This window comes from Mytilus californianus, unplaced genomic scaffold (genome assembly GCF_021869535.1).
Source record: "Mytilus californianus isolate M0D057914Y unplaced genomic scaffold, xbMytCali1.0.p SCAF_9, whole genome shotgun sequence".
In the NCBI taxonomy this organism is placed as follows: domain Eukaryota; kingdom Metazoa; phylum Mollusca; class Bivalvia; order Mytilida; family Mytilidae; genus Mytilus; species Mytilus californianus.
Window position 1 is genome coordinate 46,608,827 of NW_026262745.1, and position 27,787 is coordinate 46,636,613.

General features: G+C 33.5%; 1 protein-coding gene across 8 annotated transcripts in view; it reads left to right on the forward strand.

Moving 5' to 3' along the window:
• Positions 1–16,390, forward strand: part of LOC127715612 (glycine receptor subunit alpha-2-like) — a 70,247-nt gene extending 53,857 nt beyond the window's left edge. For all 8 annotated transcript variants that reach the window (XM_052221706.1, XM_052221705.1, XM_052221702.1 and 5 more), the window contains 5 exons: positions 1,156–1,376; positions 3,159–3,241; positions 5,832–5,975; positions 6,920–7,299; positions 13,124–16,390. In XM_052221706.1, coding sequence (XP_052077666.1) covers positions 1,156–1,376; positions 3,159–3,241; positions 5,832–5,975; positions 6,920–7,299; positions 13,124–13,276 — 981 coding nt within the window. In that variant the 3' untranslated portion in view covers positions 13,277–16,390. The remainder of the gene's footprint in view (positions 1–1,155; positions 1,377–3,158; positions 3,242–5,831; positions 5,976–6,919; positions 7,300–13,123) is intronic.
• Positions 16,391–27,787: the final 11,397 nt, after the last annotated feature.

Below are 27,787 nucleotides of genomic sequence, written 5' to 3' on the forward strand. Positions count from 1 at the left end.
TTTATGAGTTTGACTGTCCCTCTGGTATCTTTCGTCCCTCTCTTAGATGTCTGTACGCGATTTGTAAGTCGTCACAGTATTTGTATAGGTATTCCCCTGAATATCACATACCAAAAGTCATTAACACAAACAGGAATTGTATTAATGAAAGGAAAATAAATGCAGTTTATACCTCTTTCGCAAATCATCTAAAGCTTGGACAAACCAACCAATCAACAAGACTGAGTTTCTGTCTCTTCGTATTTCCTTTCATTCAGAGTTAAAAGATTTCACCACAAACATAGTATGTACAATTGCGAATACTTAGTCCTGTTTTGCGAGCAAAACCAATACCGTACAGTCATTAATAATAGGTTCAGACATAACAACATGTGGAACAATTCAAATGAGAGAATCAACGACCTTATTTACAATGTATGACATATCCATGAATAACCAACATTTTTCCGGCTTTCGTTTACTTAGTCCTTCCATATAAAGTACTAAACACTGTTCTCAAGTTAGACGCGATCATAAGTATGTTTACTTTCAACAAATGGTCATCACCAATACAAAAACAAGATAAAAATGGTAAATCAACACGCAAAATGTTTTGTTTTCTAAAATAAAGAAGTAAAAGAATTATGAGAAAAGCATAATAGAAAAAAGGATTGAACATTTTTTTAAATAGATTTTTCGACAGAAAGAAACCGATTTGATGAGTGATGGTGTTTAACGCCACTTTCAGCACTCGCGGCTAAATTTTTACGGGCAATTTTAATTAATGTAAGCCTGAGTACTCGGAGGGCACCACCTATCTGCCAGTAAAACTAGCAATCCTAGTCAAGTCAAGCGTTGAACGAACCTTGTCTCGAACGGGATTCGAACTCATAGCCTTAGTCTTGACAGGCTAGTGATAACTGTAGATAATAACTACTTAGACCACTCGGCCACCGAGTCCCCGAAATTGACTTAAAAGAGTATTTACAAAACGATTAAAGTGTTCTTAACTTCTGTTTACCTTTCTAACACAAGACAATAATAATCATTATTCATCCTGTACATTTTTAGATTAAGTAGATATCACATCAAAGTAAAAAGTGTCTATATAATGTAGAACAAGTGTATGGGTTCTGAGATTTGAGCTACGTTTATAATGAGGATTTTCTATTACAGGATTTTTCCATAACATGCTATTTACGGCAGAAATGGGTTGACCATCGCCTGAACTTTAGCCATCCAGACATAACTCTAGAATTGACTCAAGAGGAAATTAATAGTATTTGGACCCCGGATACATTCTTCCCAGAATCTAAAAAAGGAGATCTACATACCATCACTAAACCGAATACATTGATGCATATTTATCATAATGGAACGGTTCTTTACAGTTTAAGGTATGATATATGTGTTGTAAAAGAATTATATTGTATTTTATTAAATAAGCACTCTTGCTTGTAAGAAAGCAAATTTTGAACCTAAATAGAAAAAATAATGTACTAAATCAAAATATGAATGACAATGTAATATATCTCAGTTGGCTTGCGATGCTGAAATGACGTCGATCCGTGTAGCAAGGCATGAGTAAAGTGACCTCGCTCTTTCTTTTCATGCGTTGAGAGCATTTATGAAGGGATATCAGCTCCATATTTATTAAAAAAAATGTAATTAAGCTTTCTTTCTAGTCACATAATAGTAATTTTTTGTTTATAGTCCTTTTAAATATAATAATTTTCGAAGTTGAAGCTTGATAATAGACACGATGACGTTATATATTATATTTTTATTAGTACAATAAGCACTACATTTTTGTAACGAAAAAAAAAGGTTTATATTGCCTCAACTCGTAATTTTTCATTTTTATATGTCTCGCAGTTGATGCAATATTCCAGGCCTAGCGCTTCCTATCGTTGTTTCCTTGATGACCACTAATACATGTTTCACTTATCGTCGTCACAATCTCGTCTTGTTTTCATCGATTGCGACATCAGAAAATGAATCTGATCAGCAAAAGAGCAACTTCAGGAGTACCAGTCGTAGAGCAGGTCTGACCTGCTAATAACTCTTCAGGGCACCTTTATGTTTTGATAGGGTCCGTGCTGCTGTATCAAGTTGTCTGTGTAATGTTTGTAGAGCTTGAGTCGTCTTTAGCCTTTTTGCATTTGGCCATGGTGTTTTCTGTTTTTCTTCAACTTATGTTTTTGATTACCTCCTTGGTATTTTGTTTCCCTTTTGTTACACTAGATGTGATTACAATAATTAAATGCCACCTTTTTCATGTAGTTAAGCATTAACAGTGCGAACATGTTTTATTATGAAACGCTTCCGCTAATTCGGAGAGAGCGAGTTATGGATATGTTTTCGTCAAATAATTCTTTCTGAATGGTAAGAACTCTTTGTTATATCTGAGTTAATTTTTTTTTTATAAAATAACAATATTTTCGTAACGCTATTATAGATAATATTCTGAAATGGGCTCGAGTGATACATTTCTTTACGGATGAAAATAAAACCCTTTTAAAGATTTGTGTTATCTATATTTTGATTAAGTTTGAAAATGATCGAAATTAGGTACTGTAAACTTAATTTCTAAATTCAAAAAAGGATCAGCTTCGACACTTAATTATTTAGAACGTAATATTCACACTAAACAGAGTAACCGCAAATCTATCGTTTATTAGATTTTAAACAGTGCATACGGTAAACAGCTGACAAGGGGTTTTATGTGATTCAGGATAAAGTTATGTAATTATGACTTAGTATGACTTAGTCCTATTTTCTATTGTTACATGGTGACTGAGTGTGGATTCACATTGCGGGTGATGTTTACACTTTTCAAGCACCCAGTGTAGCTCCTTTTAGAGTGCATGCGATTCCCTCAGTTTTTCTGTGTTCCCTTGATTTGTATCTTCATAATCGATTTATGAGATTTGAACATCGGTAAACAAACTCACCAAAAATATCAGGCTTGTAATTTATAATTCTGTACGCCGGACACGCGCTTCGTCTACAAAAGACTCATCAATGACGCTCGACTAAAAAAAGCTTATATCAAGTTAATAACGTCCAACATTGAACACACATAATTCTGAAAGGTTTTTCCAAATACAGCTAAAATAATCTATTCCTGGTATAGAACAATTAGAAGATTTTTATTAATAAAATTATGTATTTTGCAGGTTGCATGTACAGCTATCGTGTTCAATGGATTTCCACTTATATCCGCTTGACCATCAAAGGTGCCCAATTCATTTAGAAAGCTGTAAGTCTGGTTGTAAATATATCGATTGGAGAACAAAGTCATTAGCATTTGTATTATCGGTCTAATGAAATGGTCGAATTTGTTATTTATTTTCCTTTTGCAGAAACAATAGAGTTTCGTAAGGTATCAAATCTCAATACATTTGTTCTTTTCTTTTCTGAGTTGACAGAGATGTAAGGCGTATGTCTATTAAACAGTAAGACAACACAATAAAATCGAACATAAGAACAATTAATGGTTAACATTATGTCTTAAAACACAGATACCTGTCTTTACCAAAGGATCGCCCTGAGTATAGAAATTTCCATATAAATACAACAGAAACCACGAAAGATCTGTCATTACCATTAACATTCCTACAAAGAAAGAAAAGAGGAGACATTAACACAGACAACTACTGGTCAGATTACTGACCTTAGGCAAATACATAAATATACGGCGGGGTCAATCTAGCTAGTTTAGTACTCAGTAGTACTTTTTGTCTAGATAAGTGGAAAAGTATAATGCAGTGTTGCAATACTTTCTGATATTAACTTTATCGATTAGAAAATACTTGAAAATATTTAAAAAACCTTAATAGTACGTGACTGTTACTAAAGTCACGACAGGAGGTGACTATATTTCTGTATTAGTATTCGACAACATTCAATCAGAAATTGGATATTGATTATAATTCTCTCATAGCCAGTTGATATAAAATGCCATTGACGGCATTTCTTGTCACCTCGCATTTATATCTTCAACTTTGAAAGAAATCTTCGTTTCAGTATAAAACTAGTTCATTAGTGTAAACTTCATTGTATTATTGTGCTATGGTATTTTTTTTTTGTATTCTTGTCTTTCATTTTTGCTTATGTGCTTTGTCTATAGAGTGTCTGTATGCCAGTTTGTTTTTCTTTGTTGAAATAGTTGTTTGTTTTTATAGTGATCAAGATTTTAACACAATGTTGACAACTGTACCCCATTTTTTGACATTTTGTATAGGTACCTATTATGTCTGTTTGTTTTGCTCACACAATTTGTTATCAAAATAATGGAATTATACGCGACTGTCATACAAGTTAGAGGTTAAGCTAGCTATAAAACCAGGTTTAATCAAACATTTTCTACATAAGGAAATGCCTGTATAAAATCAGAAATATGACAGTTGTTTTCCATTCGTTTGATGTGTCAGCTTTTGATTTTGCCATTTTTAAATAAGGGACTTTCCGTTTCGGTATTTTTGATTATTACTTTTTTTTCAAATTCTACGATGACTGGTGTTTTGATGATGACCATTTTGAACATGATATAAGGATGTGGTGTTTTGACTTTTGGGATCTTGGGTCGACTCATTCCTTATTACACATATTTTATTAGATGTTATTGTAGTTCACAATAAGTTTCGAAATTTTGATCGCTTTATTTGAGGAGACAGTCTACTTTGGTAAATGGTTTATTTTATAGTATTACCCTACACGGAGATGCTTTATCATTTGTGAACTTTATTAAATAAGGATGATTTTTTTTGCTGACACCTTGAAGCATAAGAATAATGCAACTAAATATAAAGACAAATTAAATGCTCGAGTTCAAGGTATCGGCCACATGCACAGACTGTCAGCATAAAAATGTTCATAGCCTATTACTTTCAATTTCAAATTTAAATGACAATAACAACAGAAAATTCAGAATGATAAAGTGAATAACATTTAGTCAAGAGGTTGATAAGGCAGATTGTTACCCCTCGCCTCGGTTGATTGATCGATTTTTGGTTGCTTAACGTCCAGTGGCAAATATGTCACGCATGTTTAAGACGAGAATAAATTTACAATCAATACAATAAGTAGGTGCTGTAATAAGGACCGTCCGGGATGTAGGTCGGGATATTTTGACAGACCCTGGAGATTGAGGGTACATATATATATATATATATATATATATATATATAGGATTGGGACAGAAATTTTGTCTTGCAACAGGTCATTTACAGAACCATAAAAGAGTTGTTGCAAAGGTTCTTAACATGAAGAGAGCGTGGCACTCTTTCTACAAGAGGGATCGGATTTAACGTTCCAATATATTCTGATAGGACGTGTCTGCGTATTTTTACCTTTCGCACAACCAAACGGACGCACCACTTTGGCAGGGGTTTTACTGCCGGTCGGAAAAAGACCAAGAGTGACGGAGCTCGGTTTAAAATGCTTTCTTGGGGTTAAACTCTTCTCTATCACCTTCTAAGCAATATGTTTTTTTTATATAATGTCGCATGACCATTCGTACTTTTTGTTCCATTTCTGTATTTGATCCTACATTTTTTAATTGGCAAATGTACTAGATAAATGAAGTCAACAACAAATTACATTCGCACTAAATCTGGTATCACACCGTCATATTGCAAAACACCTCCCCTTCCGTGACAGAGGAACGAGAACCAAATATAATATTATTATTAACTATACGGGTCATTGTCATGCGCTCATGTCGTTACACTGTACATGCTTATTTTGTTTTCAAGATAATTCTTGCGACTTTTGAAGATGCGAAATTTACATATTGAAATCATTTCATATGGTTCAAAATGTTTTAACTCTGAATAACTGTCTTACAGACGGGCTGACGGCAAGCAAACTTTTGTATACTTGGATTGATGGCACGCCAGTACATGTAAAGAATGAAAATCTACCACTGTATGATATAAACGGAAATCCACCAACAGATGTCAGTTTATGCCACAGAAGTTTGTTTAATGGAGGTAAAAATCAATCGTGAAATATTACGAAACGTTGCCTATAATTTATAACATACAATTTCAATCAGTGTTTATTGACCAAGCGTTTCTCAATTCATATGTATGATAATATGTTGTTATAAAAGAGACTGTATGATACAAGACCAAAAGATAAATGCAGTTTAAAAATTCTCCCATGAAATAATTCTTCAATATTTCAGCCGATGTACAACCTATACTATAATAATATGTTAGGCACAACAGTGAACGCTTACATTATTCAACATATTGATCATTTGACTCACATATTGTTAAACCATAGATGTATGGGTTTATACATCTATAGTTAAACTGATACATTAGTCGTATAATCACAGGAAGAGTATTTATACTTGATTATCTAGGGAATTACTCGATGTGTTTTATTCTGATTTTAGCCAAAATATTCTGATAATGGCCTTTTTTTTTAAACTCTTACACATCTTCATTCAAACTCCGAAACAGCAGTGCCGTTGCTTTGCTTAACTTTCAAAGTCAACATAACCATACATGTATAAATCTACATACATCTATGGCATAACTTAGCAAAGACGACATTACCACTGTGTCGAAGTTTGATCTCCATCAGACATCTATCTATATGACGTCACAGTCAATTTATATCATCAAGCCACGACCAAATTACTTATGTTTTTATAAAGCCTGCATAAAGATACTTTACATAAAATTACATCAACAAGCTACGGGAATGCTGCATTTTCACAATTAAATGGCAAAACGAGTAAAACTGTCCTTTCCATTGTTTAAATGATTGAATTATTAGTGAATTTACTTACTTGTTTAGATAAACAAAAAATGCATTTCAAGCAGTAAAAAAATATCAAAATTGTATTTTGTGAAAGCTAACAATTAGGCATTGTCTGCCGACAACTGATACAAGTCTATCTTCATATTACCTATATTCTCAGGTACTGGTTTTTCTTGTCTTACAATGGTTATTGAACTAAAGAGATCCGTTGGATACTACATGACTGAAATATTTATTCCCGACATTCTCATCGTTGGTCTTTCGTGGGTCTCGTTCTGGTTGCACCCTCTAGCTGTTCCGGGACGTGTTTCGCTAGGTGCAGTCACTGTCCTCACCATGTCATCTCTAGGATCAGCGTCCAGAAGAAATGCCCCACGTGTGTCATATGTAAAAGCTGTAGATGTGTGGAGTTTGTTTCAAATCATGTTCGTGTTTATTGCACTAGTTGAATTTTCTGTTGTAAATGTACTTGCACGATTCAAAGTGTCTGATGCGAGAGCGTCAGAAATAGCACAAGAGAGTGCATCAAAGTATAGAGAGGTGAGTAAGACGGCTTGCGTATATAATGCTTTTAGAAAAGAGAAAATGTTTTCCGTCAACTTGTAAAGAAGTATGGAGATAAAATTAACAAACAATAAATAACAAAAAAGGAAAAAAGTATAATAAAAAATACTGATCTCCAAGGAAAATTTACAAAAAAGTGCATAATACCTTACAAAAATAACTACTCGACTTTATCAACCGAGGGAACTAATGGAAACAACTGTCAATATCGGTACAAACATTCCTCGATAAAATGGTGGTCTAGACTTGGTTTTATAGCAAGCAAAACCTCCCACTTTCATGACAATTGTTTATAGTCCCGTTATATTGATAAAATTATGTGAGCAACAGACATAATTGGTTTACGTGGCAATAATTGCATTGGGATCCAGCAGTCAAAATTGTGTTAACATACATCATAGATATACAATATAACTGACTTATTAATGAAACAATCCAAACAAACATACACATAAATCTGACAAAGAGATATATTGTAAAATGACGATTTATGTCAACTAAATGAACTACTGAATGTTAACAATTAAGAATAATCAACTCTATAATTATAAGAAATAGCGACCGATACTTAATTCATTGGTAAACAGTTAGAGTCATCAGACAAGATGAAGAGCAATACTGTATTTACGATAATAATCTTTCCATCATATAAATGATGGAGTAATTATAATTTAAATATACTGACTGTATCCTGTGAATTCGGCTGGCAATTTTTAATTCTAAGTTTAATCAAAACCCAGTTTTTGTTTATATAATCAAAATGGTGTTTTTCGTCATTATGTTATTTCAAATAATTGGTAGTGACACTGGAACTTGATATAGCTCGACAAATCGGAAATTGACAATGAGGGTCGGTTGAAAACAAAACTTAACGACAAAAGAGATGATTTATCTTTTCAATTGTGATCTTTCCATTTCTATGTAGCAACACTCCAGCAGCACCTACATACGGAGTATATATCTCCCAGTTGATACGATATTGAAGGGAAAGTATTTCCTATAATGATTTCATTGATAGAAGGTTGCTGTTCATAAGGAAGCTAGTAAACCAAGAGTTACAAGAGGTGACGTTGAAATCATCCCTTCGTAAATTGTACGGACGCCATCAAGAATTGGTAGACCGTTATCGCATATCTGTAACACGGATCACAACGGATATGTTCCAATTGTCGTAACTACAATCCCGTACCTTTTTCAGCAAATGTGACCTACTGAAATAGACTCATCATCGGGTTTGTACTAACATGATCAACACGACGGGTGCCACATATTGAGAAGGATCTGCTTACCCTTCCGGAGCATCTGAGATCACACCAAGTTTTTTGTGGGTTTCGTGTTGTTCAATCTTTAGTTTTCTGTTGTGTTTTGTGTACTGTGGGGCGGCTTAGTACCGAAATTTGACAAAATCATGCAAATGGTGATACAAGCATAATATTTGGCACAGATGTTCTTTATGGTGTACTTTATCATATAAGAGGGGTAGCCAACATGTTTTTGATTTTTTTCACGGCGGCCATCTTGAATTAAAAATTGACATCATTTTGCTCAATAGTGGAGATTGAAAAAATATCCTAACAATTTTTAACGTGATATAGGTCATGACAACTATTTGAAATACAATAAAATGACATGAAAATATGTCAAACAGACAGCAATTGTAAAAATAAATCACCACTTCCTGTTATGGTCGTAAAAGTTCATACACTCGAGTGAAATAATAGTGGTAAGGATATGCGATAAAAATGTCCGTTTGATATATCGGTAATTATGTAAGACATGCTGGAGGATTGATCAATGTAATAATCTACCATATTAACCGATGTATTCCGTTTTAACAGCTACAGGAACACAATGTTGTACAGGTCAAGCCAGTTTTGTAACACTTACATCTTCCAGAACAAGTTTTCCTTCAGCCACATTTTTGTAACTCCTGGCAAGATGCAGCAATTGCTGCTAATTGTGTCCAATGAGGAATCAACAACCCATCTGCGTTCTCCTAAACCCATCCCAAATCACCAGGACTAGGTAGATGTTGTTCAGGTGTGACTGCCTGTCCCCATACATGGCCACCTTGGTATGGGTGGAATTGTGTCATACTGTCTTTGTTTGCGTGCAAACAGTTCAAGCATGGATTCTTTGATGTCAATTGTTGTTGTAGTTCTGTCGTACATAACCACAACAAATGCCTCTATCAACTCCATATCAGCTTCACTGACCGACCAATACAGGTTTCTTACTCAATCGCCCAAACACCTCGGTTACATCATTAAATATTTCCCACATCTGCCATGTTGATTTCTTTCCCTTTCCATGAAAGGCGTAGACAGCGTCACAACCAGTGAAAGCATGAAAAAAATGGCAAAGCTTCTGATTTAGGACCAAGAGCATGATTAATTTCGTGAATCGGAATCCATCGCAGGTCTTTTCCTTTTCCAAATGCAACCCAAAGTTGTTCTACTTGTAGTGTTTTAAAAAAAGACACCGCCAAAACTACTTCATCAGTGTCTGAGCTGATTATAAGTGAAGACTTACATCCCTTTTCAGCTGCACTTTTGATATGAACAAATATCCTTGTGTCTGCTTCCTCGTGATTACAAGGACTGAGATCATTATGGTCATCATAAGAATTTGTCATAACATTTTCGCATTTTGTCACAAAAAGCATTTTATCAGAATCAATCGAGCAAACTTTGTCGGCAAGGAAATGAAACAATTCCGTCTTGTTTTCGTCCACTCGAAGGAAGCTTGACCAAGCTTTCGGAGTCTTACTGGTGCCGACAACTTTCCGCCTGGTTCCAGCACCCCTCGCTTTACGTGTTTGTGCTTTAAGACTGTTTTCTATGTAAATATCATAGATAACGTCTACTCTTGAATGTTTTGAAGTAAGGTGGATAATGTACGGCAACATCACATCTTTTGCGTATTCATCAAAAGTGTATGTTCCACGCGGTGGTCTCGAATTGACCATTGCCGCACCATCAACTACTACCATGTCTGTCTGAGGTTCTTCTCTTGGTAAATCTCCCTTAGCTTCTCGAACTTCCATAAGCTGTGACTTAACGCCAATATTGATTTTCTACTTGAGACAAAGAAGGAGGAAATTTCTGATTTTCGTGACTGAAAAACTCTTCCAAGTCGCATTGTCTGCTTTGACAGGATATTAAAAGCCTTGAAAACAGACTGCAATCGTCTCGGGCGAGGTCAAGCTTGCTTTTTGTTTCACATGAACTTTTCTTTGGTTGGCGACTGAACAACAGAAACTTGTTTTTCTTGATAGGTTCATAAATGCTTGCCTGCATTCGGGTTCTGTAGTCAGCATACTGATTGCATCCAGTTTGTTTAATTTGTGACAGTTTCCCTGTGCCTGCTTGTACAATATCTTTACTGTCTATCTTGTAGATATCTTCAGAATCCTCAAGAAATGGATTTCCATAATCATTCATGACAGTCTTAAGACTTCTCACTTTGTCAATGAAATCTTGTTGCATAGACATAGAATTGTCATGATGCCTGTCATCTGCGTTCTTTCTTCTCGACGAACATTCTTCGAACTGGCTTATCAGTCTACTTATTTCTGGCCCGGCTACCATCCACCGTCTCAAGGCAGCGGGATTCTCGGTCAGCCCTGCAGCACCACCATCACCTTTAACAATAGCGTTATTCTTTTCATGAGCCTGGTCTATCGCCATGTTTGAGAAAACACGATTTGAGTTTTTCACAGTGTTATGCCCTTTTAATTTCAAGAACCGAATACCAAAATTCAAAATGAGGTCTACCTACTTTTCTTTCTTCACACCATTGTATAAAATTATCAAATTCTATTGATTCATCAAGATTTTCGTTATAAGAACTTTCATAAGCAGACATTAGTAAATCAAACTATACACATGCGGTTACTTGATGCGCTAGTCTATTTTTGGAGGTATTAGAACTTGACAAGAACGATTCTGCAGTCCCAGAGGACGCAACATCTGCTTCTGACAAAGCCTCTATCCAACCGCTATCCCGCAATAGATCACCCAAAATCTTCATCTATTGTGCTATAATATCACCACTACTCAGCTTTGCCAACAGTTGTTTATCCTGAAGAACTGTTGCACAATCCACTAGTCGTTGGTTCAGTTTCATTGTCATTGCCTCTCTTAAGAAAGATAAAGGCGACTCTTTATCACAAATGAAACATTTATGCACATTTTCAACTGGATCTTGTTGTTGGTCTTTAGAACGAGGAGAAGTACACCTAAAACGTTTAGGAGACTTACATTCACTCGAACTTCCAGATGGCATCGGTGACATATGACGTTTCTGGGCTCTCTCCAGTTTTGTATTGTTGAACTTTATTCTGCACAAATTATGGTACTTGGCATTTTCCTTTTTCATTGTGCTTTCAATACCCTCTCCGTGGTTTAATCGCCGAATATCTAGAGGGATAGGGAGTTAATTTAATTCATGAAAAAGAGGGGTATTTTTGCCCAACATTGTATATCCATCATTTTGTCCAATCAGTTTCCCAACTATTTGCTGAGGAAGCTGATAAGCGAATTCTTTTCGCCATTTCAAAAACTAAATAACTATTATATAAATAAACAAAAGTAATAATAGAACAATAGAACAATAACGCAAATATTATCTGAGTAATAAATAAATGCAACAGTAGTAATCCGCGGGTTACAAACTAAAACCGAGTGAAACACATCAACTATAAGAGAAGTGCTCGAAGTGTGTGTCTGTAACATGAATTGATCTACGCAACAAAGAGTAACGTCACAGGTAAATTTCTAGAAATTGGATATCATTCAAGATTAGTTTTCTTATTATGTTATTTGATGTATTTTATAACAACAATATTATTATAGAATTGTGTTAGTAATAGGGATAGAATTCCTTCAAATCAATATCCGATCAGAATTAAAAATAAAACTTCGTAACTAAATACATGAACGGTGGATAGACAAATACCGAGACACGTCTTATAACAATGCGAATTCACACTCAGTATAACAGTTAACTCGAATAATTCTGCGCCCTCTAGCGGCCTATAGCCTATCGAGGATAATGTAGCAATCGGAGATTAGTCGGAGATCGGCGGAATATAACGACTGACATTATTCGGGTTATAAAACAGTCATATTCGGTATATTTATAAAACCGGAAGTGAGTTATCGATTGATATTTGACCGGAAGTGATGTTTTATCTTCATTTACCCCATCTTGTAACATTTTGGATACAATACAGGCAAAAGGGATCATACATTTGATGTCTTTTCCCTGGGTAGACGTCATTTTAAAAATCCAAGATGGCCGCCATGATCGGATGGATTTTTTTCGTGGCTATCCCCCTTATATGATTACATACACCTTAAGGCATGTTCTTGCAAAGTTTCATGCTTGTATCACCATTTGCATGGTTTTTGTGGTAAGCTGCCCAACTATGTTTATCTGTTTCATTTTTAGCCATGGCGTTACCAGTTTATTTTCGACTTTTGAGTTCGAATATGCCTTTGGTATCTTTTGCCTCTTTTTTTGCCCATATATATCATGTATATTACACAAACATAAAATAAACATGTGTTTAGTACATTAGTTTAAGTCATTGTGTTAATAGAGTAGTATAAATGTCGTACAAAATAAGAATATTCTATTGGTAAGTAATCCAAAATTATAGGATTAATATCAAAATTTCACAATAGACATTATACAAACATAAAACACACAAGTGCATATCTATTTTTTAAACACTACTTACGTATGATTATTTCTTACCACATGATTTTTTGCCACATTTGATTATGTATTACAGTCACAGGGAAATGTCCAAGATCCAGATAAAGATGAAAGCAGAAGACCTTATTTAGGAAGGGCCAAGAAGATAGATAAAATATCAAGAATTGCCTTTCCTGCAGTCTATCTATTTTTTAACTTTCTTTTCTGGGTCATTGTACCAAATCTATGAAACGCAAAATCAAAATATGTTTGAATCATTATACTGGTAAAACAAAAAAATGGATTAGCAAACCACAAAAAATCTGACTTCTTTTTATTATGTATAAATTGAATATTATGTACATTTATTTATTATAATTTAACCTAGGTCTTGTAAAACTAAATATAAAATACTCCCTCATACATGTTCAACAACTGTCCCCATGGGCCATGTGAGCTATTACCATCACTTGTCATTTGTCTACGTAAACGTTTCAAAACTCTTTTTTCCGAAACCAATGAACCAATTCCAACAAATTTAACTGAATGATCATTAAGAGGGATCTAGCAGAAAAATTGTTTTTTTTTATCAACCAACATGACCGCAATGGCTTAAAACAGAACATAGAGGTAAAAAATGAAAGTAATCGTCTAATATATTAAAAACCTGCATACTTGAAAATACCTCTTTACCTATTTTAGCACTTTTGCCGATTACATTTGTTTACCCTGAAAAAAAGTTTGTGAATAAGATTGAAATCGTTAAGCGATTCGGCTTTGAGCATTTCTGATTAATAACAAACCGTTCTTAAATTGTTCGTTGACAAATTTAGAAATTATTAAGAAACTAAGGTTTAAACTCTCTCAGTCGAAGTTGACCTTCGATGAATTTGGCTATTATTGTAGGTTTTTTTTTGGTCTTATATCTCTTCAACTGTTTCAGTTCTTATACGTCCTTGGCTTTTTAAATATTCGGCTTCAATCGTTCTTAATGACGGTAAATCCAGAAATGCGCTACGTACGCATGAATTTATAAAGAGTTGGTTTGATATCCTAATTATGGAGTTATGGTTCCTTAAACGTTTTCTGAATTTTGCCTTTTATTTTGATATGCTTACTTGATAAAAAAAAAAACTGTAACAATAAAAACTGTCAGCAATAGGAGATCTAAGATAAGTTTATATATAACTGACATCGTTCATTCACTCCTTATAGTAGGGTTCGTGTTCCTCAGTCTTTATTTTTCTATGAAGTGTTATGTGAATTTTGTTTTTCTTGTCATCTTCTTTTTGCTACATAGCAACAATATTAGTTTTACATGTCCATTTGGTATCTTCTGCGTTTATCCCTGCGTTTTTAAATAGAATTCCGGGTATGTTGATGCAAGTTTAAAACACAATGGCTTCGAGTTAGTTGGCATGCTGTTTCTAAGTATGGTTAGGAAAGATTAGTGATTTTATCACAGTTGATGAATTCACCCAAACCAAGATAATTCAATCAAAGTAGTGTTAAATGTGTGGTATAAACATAGAAAATATAATTTAAGACAAAATAAAAAATAATCCAAGCGCCGTGGATTGATAGACAATTTTACGAGCGATTTACAGAAAATAATGCAATTTCCTTCTGATGTTCTCTAGGGTCACAAGTGAGCCAAACTTTTTTGGATGTGCATATTTAACTTAATCTACTATTGGGACACATTTCCTTTAGACGATTTCTTTAGACGATTTAGAATATAAAAGTACTTTTAGGATTAATGTTCTTAACAATAACCATGAAATTAAATGAGCAATGAAACAATGTCAATACACCGTCCTAGTATAGCGCTTATTGTCTTACTTCGCGTTCAATGTTTAATAAATATTTTCATTGTATAACACCAGACTTTTTGTTTACAAGTCTTGTCGTTCTTGTAAGTATGGATATTAAAATTAGTGATTTAATCAGAGTTGATAAATTCATCCAAAAACAAGTTGATTCAAGGACAGTAGTATTATACGTGCTCTATAAAAATATTCATGATCAAAATTCAAATCCTGTACCCAAGCGCGTGTGGATTGCTAAATAATTTTACAAGCAATTTACAGAAAGTAATGAAACATATCCATAACAAGTGAGCCATACTTGATTGAATGTGCTTGAATTATTTAAGCTAATATTGGGAAACAGTTCATTAGGACGTTTTTAGAAGTACTTTTAAGATAAATGTTCTTAACAATATCCATGAAATAAGCAATGACACGATATCAATACACGATGGTATAATTCTTCTCTGTAAGTTAACTCATATCCGCCTTCTTGAACCCATACACCGTGTTTTAAGTACATTTTGACGATCATTGTGTAAAACTTTACCGATTTTCATTCCAGAGTTTTGAGTTTTCCATCGGTTTTTTTTGTGGGACTCGTAATTTAGACTTACATGTATGGGAGTAGTATTTTGTGAATTGGTTTTTGTCCCTTTGTCGTTTTATTTCCAGTTATGGTATTGGGTTTATTTAATTCGACGCATTGTATAGCTGGCCTGATATATTACCTACAAATAATTAGCTTTGAAATTCCTTTTATTTACTTAAGTCGCTGATTAACTTCAGAGTCTTTATAAATTATTCCTCGAATTACAAACATTGAAATATGGGATTCTTGATAAAATGGACTCTTCTTGATTTGAATCAATAACTAGTGAGCAATAATTAGTGATCAAATATCGAAATACAATTTTTCTGAAGTAAGAACATTTTGAACATGGTAAACTGATTCATGATATTAAAAGCTGAATCTAATTTAGAATATTGCGAGAGAACAACATTTGCATTGCAAACCTAATATCAAAATGGAGTATAAATATCATCTTCAACAACATGTACAACAATTTTATTGACGACAAATAAATAGTTTACATTCATTGAACCAAGATAAGATTTACTTTGACGGATATAACGCTGCAGTTAAACAGTAAAATATCTTTAAGTGTTTACCTTCCAACATCATTTACTTTGATTTCGTTATGGGTAGATATCGTCTAACCCCTGTATCGTTGTTTTTTTTTATACTGGTATCTGTATCTAGGTCAAATGTCTTCAATACGTAGTAAAGTATTCAATACGGAAGTGGTTGAATACCTATCTCGTCAAGGTAATATTTTTGTTATACCAGATGTATTATTGCATAACGAAGAACATGTACATGAAATAATATATTACTTTTTAAGGTAGGCATTTGCCGTTACGATTTTTGTTTCGATTGTATTCAAGTCAATTGCATTATGGGTTGTTTTTTTTTTGTAAAGTTTAAGGTTATGATTTTAAACTATTTGCTAAAATATCTATCTATATCTAATAAAGGGATGATTTTATATGAATTGAAGCAGTTAGTTTATCGCATATGTATAAATGTTAAAAAGTATATTTTAATTAACTGGAAATAATGGTCATGTAAAAGAGAGTCGGAAGATAACAAAGGGACTGACTTTCAAACTCGTTAGTCGAAAACGACATAGTTGCACTGAAAAACCCCAACACATCACATCACAAATACAACCAGAAGAAGGCACAACAAAAGTTCTGACAAGTCAGGAACGCATTTACAACTTAGGCACGTGTAAGGTGCTACAAGAGGTTACAAGTTATTCATTATTAATTACATAATGACATATTTGCAAGCATGTCAAACCATAAATAAACTAGTAATATAATACAATTAAAATATACAACAGTTGATACAGCGAAATACAAAGGGAACACAATTTGTACTTTTAATACCGAGGAAGATGTTTACGGGAGTTTTCTCAATACGTCAAGGAGTATGGCAATAGCTCTAGCTATTAATTTTAACTCAGATGGTTTTATAATGTAAAATGAAGGTTTACATTTTTCGGTTAATGACTTTATTCGTTCGTTAGCACATAAAAGCATTGCTGGAAAAAGGTTATTCTCTTAAGGAATAGTTTTCCACTGACCAACTTCAAAAGGGATTTTGAAAAATAAAAAAAATCCAAATCTACAGTAGATATGATAATCTGTCTCTTTAAGATTAAGTTAATATTACTCAAGACACATACATTTGTACACGTTTGTTATGACTCGTAGAGAATACCCCTCTTGACGAGCTTTCCATATCAGCAAACAAACAAACAGCGACCGAATTAATCAAATAATTTCTATCAGACGGTTTTAATCCGAACATTTCATATTAAATTAAACCTAGCAACGTAAAATATCTGTTCCAGAGAAGCTTACCATTTTAATGTATATTGACCTGAAATATGCATGTTATACATCAACTGATACAAAATTCCGAATAATTTGCCTAAATAAACTCGTCAATGATATCAGGCTTAAATTATTTTACACTTTCGCGCATTAGGTGATTACATTTTTTTACGTTTGCGCGCTGCTTTTGATTACATTTGCGCGCATTTATTTTACAGGTAACATAGGCAAAATAAAGATAATTAATAATAAGTATGACTGTAGTTAATATGAATTTTCAGCATGTTCTGTTTGTAAATTAAAATTATACTAGAACATACCCGCAAAATCGCGGGCATTTAGAGCTTGGTTGAAAGTATGTAAACTGTTGTAGGATGAATTTTTGTAAAAGATTTTATGACTGGAGAATTTCAGGAAAAATATCAAAAGTATCTTAAACATGAACTGACGTCAAAATAACATTTTGAATGTTTCACCAGTTCAAAATATTGGATGTAAATCTAAGGAATTTCAACGCAAAGGTCAACTATTTGTAGTAACATGAACGAACAATTTTTAGGAGGCGAGTTGCTTTGTCACCATGCTTTTTGTTTCGTTGTGCAGAAGACAGAATAATCAATATGTTAACCTTTTCAATTGCAGTCACTCGAAACGGATTCCACTAATGAAATCAGATTATTATGTGATGTAAGATTGGAATTATGAATAGAGCTATAATGAAATACTCAATAAACAATGCGATTTGTGCACAAAACCGTCATATTTTACTGAAATCAGGAAATGGCGTCAGACTTAATAAGGTGTTGACTTTTAAGAAAGCAAATTAATTTTAATATGGGGGGCTTATTACGTCATATGAATGGAGCCATAATAAAATACTCAATAAACCACAACCACTATAAATCGACGACGTCACAATGCGATTTGTGCACAAAAACGCCATATTTTACTGAATGGCGTCAAGAGTTTTCAGTGGGAAACTTTACCATATTAGAATCAAAATAATTCATACATTCCATATTTCATTTTCACATGACCTGGGTCGTAATATTTGTTAATTTTATCCCTTGTTTACGCTCGGGATGAAATTCCAATATAACGACCCGGGCCATGTGAAAATTTGCAACAAATCTATGGCTTGCATGAATTATTTCTTTACTAAAACATGATTATATACCGGTTCCAGGGGTCCCAAGAAATCGGATTTTTATCGCTTCCAGGGACCGAAGGAATGTTTGATACCGGTTCCTGTAGCTCAGGTACCCAAAACATTAAAATTCCATTATAACGACCCAGGTCATGATTATATACCAGTTCAAGGGGTCCCAAGAAATCGTATTTTTATCGCTTCCAGGGACAGAAGGGATGTTTGATACCGGTTAATGTAGCTCAGGCACCCAAAACATTGTATGTAATCAAGTTAGGAATTAAGGGTTGTTTGTAAATTTACCAAAATTCTTTGTAATTTTAAACAGTCCTAAACGGATGTCTTGTCTATGACTTAAAAGTCCGTCCGATGACGGAAACAATATCCGGACGCCTTTATTTTCGTTTCCCTCCCAAAATAACCCAAAACTGAATAATCATAAGCGAGGATGACAAATGCGACTATGCATGGTACCTATAGGATACAGAGGCATGATGATTAATTCATTGTGGCAGGAAGAGAAGCGACACACAAAATGAGGTCTTTTCATTTAATAGTATAGTTATTTTTCATATTGAATTCTAAAAAAAATATACAGTGATCCTGAGCAATCCCGTAATAGCTTAAGACATACATGTAAGTTAATTGGGCGGGGTGGATCATTTGTGTGTGATGGATTTACTATTCGTATCGACAGAACACTTAAAGTCTGGATATTTCATGCACTGCACTGTAAATAATTACAAAGGTATTTTACCAGATTTCCTATTTCCTCAACGTTTTTGGGCATCACTATACCGTCAGTAGAATCAAGGCGTACTACAAACGGCCAGGAATCATTCCATGCTCACTTCAGGGAGCAATTTTATTCAGCACATCCATGTATTTTTGTGCACGTTACGACATGTAAAATCAGTACTTTTAATCTTTAGATTTACTATGTTTTAACATTTTTATCTGTTTATATTTTCAGGACTAAGTGCTTGTGCACAATAAAACGGACTTATTCTGCTCGAAAATAATAGTTAGAAAAATAAATAAGTATAATCTACCTGTATTTATCTGCGTTAACCTGTTTACTGTGTAATTAAAAGCAGCGCGCAAATGTAATAGTAATGCGCGCAAATGTAATGCACCGCTCACCATAAGCCATATAATTTGTTTTTGTTAATGTTTTATTCAGCAACTTGACTGACTTTTAAAATCAGGTCAGCATTATCATGACCCAATATTGCCGACTCATAAGATAAGCCAGAAGAAAGAATACAAAAAAGTCGAAATTTGATATTTCGTTACTTGAAGTACAATGCATACAACGCTTTTTTTCAATACAATATTCAGCCATTTTTGTCTTTGATATATAAAGATTCTACCACTGCATCGAGTGTGATACGATATTTATCCATTCAAGACAGTTAGATTTTTAAAGTTTAAACGCGAGGCTTGCCGAGCGTTTTAAATATTCAAAATTTAACTGTCGAGAGTGGAGTAATATAGTATTGAACGAGATAAGTTGGTGAAATCTGTTCTCTAATGATTTTTAGACGATTTGCGAACAAACTTAAGCCTTTTTTTTTTTTTTTTTGATCTGCAAAAAAAATGTGTTCTCTCTATGTCACGTCATCAAGCATGGTCGCCTTTTTTCAAGACGTCACAATAAGAAATTCAGAGGAAAGCAAGAATAATCGAATTTTTACCAATGAAGAACTGAGATCAAACGAACCGCACTTTGATTAAATAAAAATAATCAACAGGTCAGGAAAATGATAAATCGGGAAATAATTAGAGAAATTACATGTAGAATTTACTTTATTAGTATTTTCTTTCTTTAATCGGTAACTCATCACCCCTTAAAGTAGATCTTCAATTTCCCCTTTCGAACACCATAATTTTGTGTTACTTAGTATATACATTTACATGCAGTTTCAATTGAGAACAGTATATGTCAAACCTTTGTAAAATTCTTTTTTAACTTGCCAGAATGTTCTGGTAGTAATTTTGTAACATCAGCATATTTTTGTATAAATATTTTAATATACATGCCAAGTTCACCAACTAAGACAAAATGTATTTACTTGTTTTAAACACTTTTGTATCGTTCTATATAAAATATGTCTCTACATAATTAACGAAAAGAGGAAATAGAAAGGGTGACCTACTGTCTTACTCCCATTTCGTATATACGAATGACATGACCTGTGTCTCACATTAGATGTAATGTTAAAGTAAAGGTGATATATATATAGTTAAATATCTTGCCTATTATGTTACTTGGTATCAGCTTTTGCAACAACCCTGCCCACCACACAGGGTCAAAAGCGCTCTTAAAATCTACAAACGCACAGAATATACGTTTACCAGAGAGTAGATAATGTTGAACGAAACAGTAAAAACGTTAAATATTATACAACTACTGTCATTGTATGGGGTAAGTATATGGTTTATTGACTTGGGATAAAGTGATTTCAACAGAAAGCAAATAAATCATCTAATTGTTGTCTAATTCGTTAAATAAAAGTAAAGGACGTTTATCACCGTGATTTGATATACAATGTAGCACTAGATTGATTTGGGACATTTATAGCTTTGCAATTTCAAGTGTAGAGAAGGACATTTTTATTAATAAAAAATACATGTCACATGAAGGCTCTTTATAGCTGACATGCAGTATGGGGTTTGCTTATTGTTGAAGGTCGTATGGTGACCTATAGTTGTTAAATTCTATGTCATTCGGTCTCTGGTGGAGGGTTGTCTTATTGCCAATTATACCACATTTTCTTATTTTCATATTGATAATTTCAAATTTGTGGCCATCGGATATCGATAAAGCATTTTATCCTAATATATTCAATTACAATAAAATGTTTATGCTGAACCGAAGTTGTTCAAACACTGAACTCTCTTAAACATTACTCAACAAGAGGACGCAGAAGATACTAAAGGGATAATAAAAACATATGTCGTAGAAAAATCGACAACACCATGCTAAAAATTGAAAAACAATGAAACTACAAAGAACAGTCTACAATACACTATAGAAGACTATAGAATACACAGCACGAACCCCATCACATTATTGAGTGATTTCATGTACATGTACTCCGGAAGGGTAAGGAGATTCCTCTCCTCGTGTGGCACCCGTGGTGTTTCTCTTGGCAATCAGTATCATGGTTGGAAAAATCTCCCTTTTATAATATAACACAATGACACCGGTTTCAGTAGTACAATGTTATATTAATTAATTCAGTGTTTTCATTACAGGTTTCCGTTTTACTCTGGTGAGCCAAATCAGCGTATGTTAAAAACTAATCTAAGGTGGATATTCCAATGATGTTCATAAGATTAAGTTTTCTGATCGGCTATGCAATGGCTGTATCACGTCAGTGAGTACCACTTTATATTTTATACACAAAACGAAAATAATAGTGTATGCAATTGATGAACCAAAATCCTTGAATAAAAATTCATTTCACTTAGCATATATTTACTGGGTTCTTTTATTCATTAAAACTTTTCATTTAAAGAACAATGTACAAAGGAAATAAATATTCAGAAAATATAGAGGAGAGGCAAAAGAAACCAAAGGGATAGTTAAACTCCTAAGTCAAAAACGAACTGACAATGTCAAGTCAAAAACGAAAGTAGACGAAAAGAAAAATAACTTTACAAAACATTACAAAGAAAATTAAAGACTGAGCAACACGATCCCCTACACAAACTTGGGGTGATCTCAGCTGCTCCGGAAGGTTGTGCAGATCCTGCTCATAATGAGTAAATATCAAACGAAAACAACTTCGAAATCAGCGGCCTTTCCGCATAACATCGGTTATAACATTTAGGCTAACTTCTTTTCTACAAATAACACGTTTCGAACATTCATAATTTACTACCAAAGTGAAATCCGCGGTGTAATTTGAAGACATTGAAATCGCATGAACTGGAATAGAGTTGATGGTAGGATAATCTGTTACGTTTACGAGAGAAAATGATCTCAAAGAATTTTAATAAAAAATATATAAGTGTATGCGTGCTTCAAATTCTGGAATTCTGATCTGTTTGTACTATTGACCACTCGTGTATATTGAGTATATGGAATTCTTGTATACATATCTAACAAAATCAAATACATAATTTGAACTATATGTATTATTAGACAGAGTATTCTAAACTCTTTGATGTTGGATACAGTGTATGATAAAAGGATTCCACCAGGAGTAGATGTCGGTGGTAAGTCTATTATCTATAGCCACATGTTCCATAACGATTCCATCAGGAGAAGATGATTATGTATAACCTTATTTCATATACCGATTCAAACAGAATTCTGATTACACTTGATTCTTATTAATCGACTATTAAGTTAACTTGATTTGTTAATGATTAATATGTTATTCCCTTTCATCCAATAAATATGCATCATGTATAAAAATAATTATCTATAATTTATGTAATTGTACATGTACTCAAATATTCCACTAGGATTATAATCAATGGTTAGTGTGTTTATATCTTTTGCGTGAAGTTTTTAATGGTCCCATTATGTGTTAACGTGGGGTATAAAATAAAAATAACTTTATAAGGTGCGATCGAAGCGCTTTTCTGGATTTACCTTCATACCTTCATACCTTCATATATTCAGTCATTTATAACGAAAGAGAGGCAAAAGGACAATCAAGCACATTAGTTGAAAACTAAACTGACGATGTCATTGCAAAAAACGACCAAATTTAAAGACAAACAACAATACTAAAAAAATCAACACAGAAAACCAAATACAGAGCAACACGAACCCCACCATTATCGGGAGGTGATATCAGGTGCTCAGAAATTGTAAGCAGACACTGCTCCACATGTGATGCCCGTCGTATTTATCATGTAAGTACATATATAGCCGGGGTTTAGTCTAAATCAGTAGGTCACATTCGAAGGAAAGAGGATGGGATTGTGGTTACGACAATTGGAACATATCTGTCGTCATCTGTGACACAGATATTCAATAACGGTCAATCAACTCGTAATCCAAGGGATTATTTAAACTTCACCACTTGAAACACTTTGTTTAAAACGCTTCCTTATATTCAGCACCTTATATTAAGGAAATTATTACAGGAAGTGCAAGCTCTGAAATATATTACCAGGTCAGAGATATATATTCCATATGAAGGCGCTTCTGGAATGTTGCTACATTGAAAGTTCACAATTGGGAAGCTTTAATCATCTCTTTTGTCGTAAGGTTTTGTTCTCAATCGACCCTCATTGTCAATTTCTAGATGTAAGTCAAGATATGAAGCAGACTAATCTGTATCTGATGTATCCTTTATTTAAAGTTCGATGTAATATATACGTTCAACATAGTCATTAAACTTTGAACTATTTAGTGAAAAGGATGATGCTAGCTTCTTTTCATTCTTCCGAGGAAGCTTCTGTATGAAGTATGTCTTATGTCATATACAAAAAGTATATGCAGTTAAGTAGTGTTTTTTTTTTTGTTATGTGTATTGAAAATACGCCAAGTACATAAAACTATTGTGGTATGAAGTAATAGTAAACAGAGAATTGAACAGAGCATCTATGGCCCGATATCTTGGTTTTGTTGCTTACTTGCAAGGGAAAAATAGAAAGTCATCAGTCGAAGTAAAACAGATAAAATACCATTAAAACAAAACATTTAAACAAATAAAAGATAAACGACAGTCTACAAAACTCTTAATAGAAAATTAAAAACTGAGCAACACAAACCTACGCAAAAAAACCGAGAATATCAGATGCTCCAGTAGGATGAGCAGATACTGTTTCACTATTGGCACCTGTTTAGTGCCCGTTACTAATTGCAAGTAAAAATCAATGATGACGCGCAAAAGATAATGTAACTATTATGGAAAAGCGGACGGGATTGTGGCTAGTATCATTTGGACATATCCATGGTTATCTGTGACAAAGATATTCCATTACGGTCAACGAAATCGTGATGGCGTCCGTAAATCTTTCCTATAAATTCAGCTTCACAACAAGGAACCCTCGGTTGAATAGCTAATCCAATATTTCTCAAAACTAAGTACGATACCTTATTATTTTAATTTGATTTTTAAAAGAGGTATATTCTTCTCATACTATTTGTTTGTAAATTAACTGCGTGATTGCTATGGACTACCTTATTTCTGTTTCATCGAAATTCAAGGACGCGACATTGTATAAACATCTCTGTCTTCGATTTCTGAACTTTTTTTTATCAATTTGAATGCTGTTCAATTGGGGAAAGAATCAGATATGGTAAAGAATCCAAGTGCATGATTTGCTAATATGTCTGACTCGGACAAGCATCTTTAAAGACTAATATCATTATCCTTGCATGCCGGATATCCATAAGTCTTGCACTCTCTCAAAAATAAGATTTTTAATATTCCCCAAATAAATCCTATAATGTAAAAATTGTTTGGTGTCGACCAATCGTAAGACAAGGTTTAATTATTTCAAGTCTTGAAGCATGATTTTTTCATGAATGTAGATACAACTCATTATAAATTGTGTTTCAGATTTAGATCAAGAAAGACCAACAAATATAAGCGTTAAATTAACCATTTCTGAAATATATGATGTAAACGTCAACGAAATGGTAATGTACACATTTGTTTGAATATACCTGATTATTGAAATTAGATCTCTCTTTTTGATACTATTACTGGTATAATGTGAACATAAATCTTACTTTTTGTGAGAAATTAGATAATTTTGCTACTTTTAGCATAAAAGATATAGATACTTTTCTTCTTTTTTTGTAAAGAAATATAGCATAGATAAATCTAAACCATATGATAAATTCTTGGTAAAGCAATGGTATAATTATGGTTGATACTCTGTTTCCTTTGCCATTCTTATAGTTGTTTTTATGCTTAGTGGTATGATTGACAATGAACCAAATATCCAACAGAGATCAGTAGACGAGGATGTTAACAAATTAAATATAGGGAGCAGCACAACCTTCAACAATTCATGCCGTATAGGTACAATGTAGGTTTTAGTGGCCCAAGCATGACAAAATGTAAAACATTTCAAAAGAGAAAACCAACTGTCTGATTTACGCTAGAAACAATATACAAAAAATAAATATGACAGACAGCAGCAATCGACAACCATTAAATTACATGCTCCTGACTTGGGACAGGCACATGAAGAATGTGGTGTGGAAGTTGAGGTCTCTGTAAAAACATAGCGATATCGATCATATCTGAACATCGACGTATCACAATTTCATAATGAAGGAGAAATATTTCTATATTGCCAAATCTGACTTTTACAGTTTGTTCTAATGAGAAATCGTCACAACACTTTCCAGGTAAGGGGAGCGCTTAAAAACGTATTCAACCGTATGAACCTGTCACTAATCAGGAGCCAGTAATTTAGAGGTTTAATTGTTGTAGCATAAAACAGGCGATTTTCTCTTTTGATTTGTTTCACATTTGTGTACGCCCGTCCGTTCGTCAAAATTTCGTACGATAACTCAAATTTGCTTAATACAACTTTAAAATTGATGGAAAAAAGCTCCCTTTCGATTTTGTTTTTAATTTTTCGATTTGTCATTCCAGAGTTACGGAACTTTGACCCTTAGATTTAAGGCAGATTTTCGGAAACTAACTCCAGTATTTCTATATTGATTTCCTCTAAACTTTACATCATTGTCGGGATTGAAAAGAAGCGCCCATGGGATTTTTCTAATGTTTTGGTCTGTCGTTCCAGAGTTACAGAACTTTAACTGTTTGAGAGAAGTTTTCGAAAATCGCACACTTACTCCAATATTTTGGAGTGATTTACTGGCCTTGTCAGTTTATTTTCGATTTATGAGTTTGAATGTCCCTTGGTATCTTTCGCCTATCTTTTACTCCAAAACTAACTTTTTGTAGAGATTGATAAAAGTTTACTATACGGTATGAGATTTGCTAGTTGTAAAAGTGCCGTAAGGTAACCTTTAATTGTTTACATCTTTGTTCTTTGGGCTTTATGAGTAGTTTTATAACTGGCAGTCATAGCACATCTATTTTCATATAACTGGTTAAATACAATAGACGTTCTTTCATTTACTATATAATGTGTAGTACAAAACAGGAAACTTACTTGTTCTTTTGTTGTTGGAACAAACAAAAAACAACTCGACATCAAAATCCGAAAAAATGAACATAAAAATTCTGAATAACATATATGAGATAACAAATTGTTTTATATCTTATTGGAAAATATTTGACATCAAATAGTCGTTTTACGGATGCTATTCGACCAAATTAAAAATACGCTTCATTTAAGATTTATTTTCTCTCATATTAGCATCAATAAAAGACATCTTGTTCATGTTGCGTTTTCTGTTGTTCATTTATTCAATTTTATGTTAAGATCCCAAAAATGGATTAATACGATACAGTTGTAACTGACCATTTCAAATGTGAGTCAATATAGCTTATTTATCTTCACAGATTTTAATTCATTAGGATTTGACTAGTAAACGTTGCATGTCAGTACGTAATGACAATTAACCGATTTTCAATATAAACAATACAGTACTGAAAACAAGTCACTTGTCGTTAGTCGTCTGGTTTCGTCAATCCCAAATTTGTCAAATTCAGTATTTCGAATTAAGTTTGTTTCTATTTTGCTGCAGGATTTTTCCACGACATGTTATCTTCGTCAAACATGGAATGACCATCGTTTAAAGTTTAACTATACGAACATCACCCTTCAACTTGGTAGAGAAGAAATAAAGAAACTTTGGCTTCCGGATACATTCTTTCCAGAATCAAAGTTTGATCAGATCAATTTAGAAATGCCAAATACACTGTTACATATACATCATGACGGGACTGTGGTTTATAGTTTAAGGTTTGTATGTCAGACTGTTAAAAGATGTGTAATATATCTATTTTGTGTTTTATGTATGAACAATTTGTAGAAAATTTAAAACAATACATACATCGGATTTAAAACCTAACAAAAATGTAAGATATACAAAAAATCGCATGGTATAATATATAAGGTGTGATTTTAATTAAATGATACACAAAATACATAAACACATGTAGATTTGTGTTGCAATGAGATTTATAAGATATTTCGGTAAAAAATACATACCTTCGAGATTAAAAAAGATACTTACTCCGATGGTGAAGTGATGTATAGAGATAGGATAATTTCTGGACCTCTTCCATCGGGCTATAAAATCTACATGAATACTAAAGAGGGTGCAAGCTGCATGAATACACAGCCACGCCCGGTAGGAATGTACATGCTAAGTTGCAAGGTAAGCTTTCCACTCCTATCCAATAAACCTCAATTTCCAGTGGCAGTCGGAATTCTCGTCCTTCAAAACGGTCGACCTCCAAATTTGAATTATTTTTCAATTTTTTCTTCAACCGCA